This window comes from Buceros rhinoceros, unplaced genomic scaffold (assembly GCF_000710305.1).
Source record: "Buceros rhinoceros silvestris isolate BGI_N320 unplaced genomic scaffold, ASM71030v1 scaffold33115, whole genome shotgun sequence".
NCBI lineage: Eukaryota > Metazoa > Chordata > Aves > Bucerotiformes > Bucerotidae > Buceros > Buceros rhinoceros.
Window position 1 is genome coordinate 12,502 of NW_010411650.1, and position 378 is coordinate 12,879.

Consider the following 378-nt stretch of genomic DNA (forward strand, 5'->3'; position numbering starts at 1 on the left):
TTGCCATCTCGGCCATGGAGCAGGACATCCTCATTAAGGGGACCATCCTGAAATACAGTGGCTCCATGACAACCCTGGAGAGGCTGCAGAGCTTCCAACAGCTCCCGGAGCCCCTGACTGTCCAGCTGCTGACCATCGCCAGTGAGGTCTTCCCACCAAAAGTCAAGTACACCTTCTTCATCCCCAAGGACGTCCCTTTCAGCAAGCAGAAAAGCAAAGAGAAGAAGTCGGCCAACGTCATCCGGCCGATGCTGACCTCCCAGTGGGTCCTGGGCGACTGGTCTGAGTGCTCCAAGACGTGCGGCTCCGGCTGGCAGAGACGGACGGTAGATTGCCGAGACGTGGAAGGTCAAACCTCCTCCACCTGTGACAGAGCCC

The 378-nt window shown here is 58.2% G+C and overlaps 1 protein-coding gene across 1 annotated transcript in view; it reads left to right on the forward strand.

Annotated features, from left to right (window-relative positions):
• ADAMTS8 (ADAM metallopeptidase with thrombospondin type 1 motif, 8) overlaps window positions 1-371 on the forward strand; it is a gene marked incomplete at both ends in the record, with an annotated part of 5,206 nt that extends 4,835 nt beyond the window's left edge. The window contains one exon of the mRNA XM_010136089.1: window positions 1-371. This exon is cut by the window's left edge and continues 11 nt beyond it. Coding sequence (XP_010134391.1) covers window positions 1-371 — 371 coding nt within the window.
• Window positions 372-378: the final 7 nt, after the last annotated feature.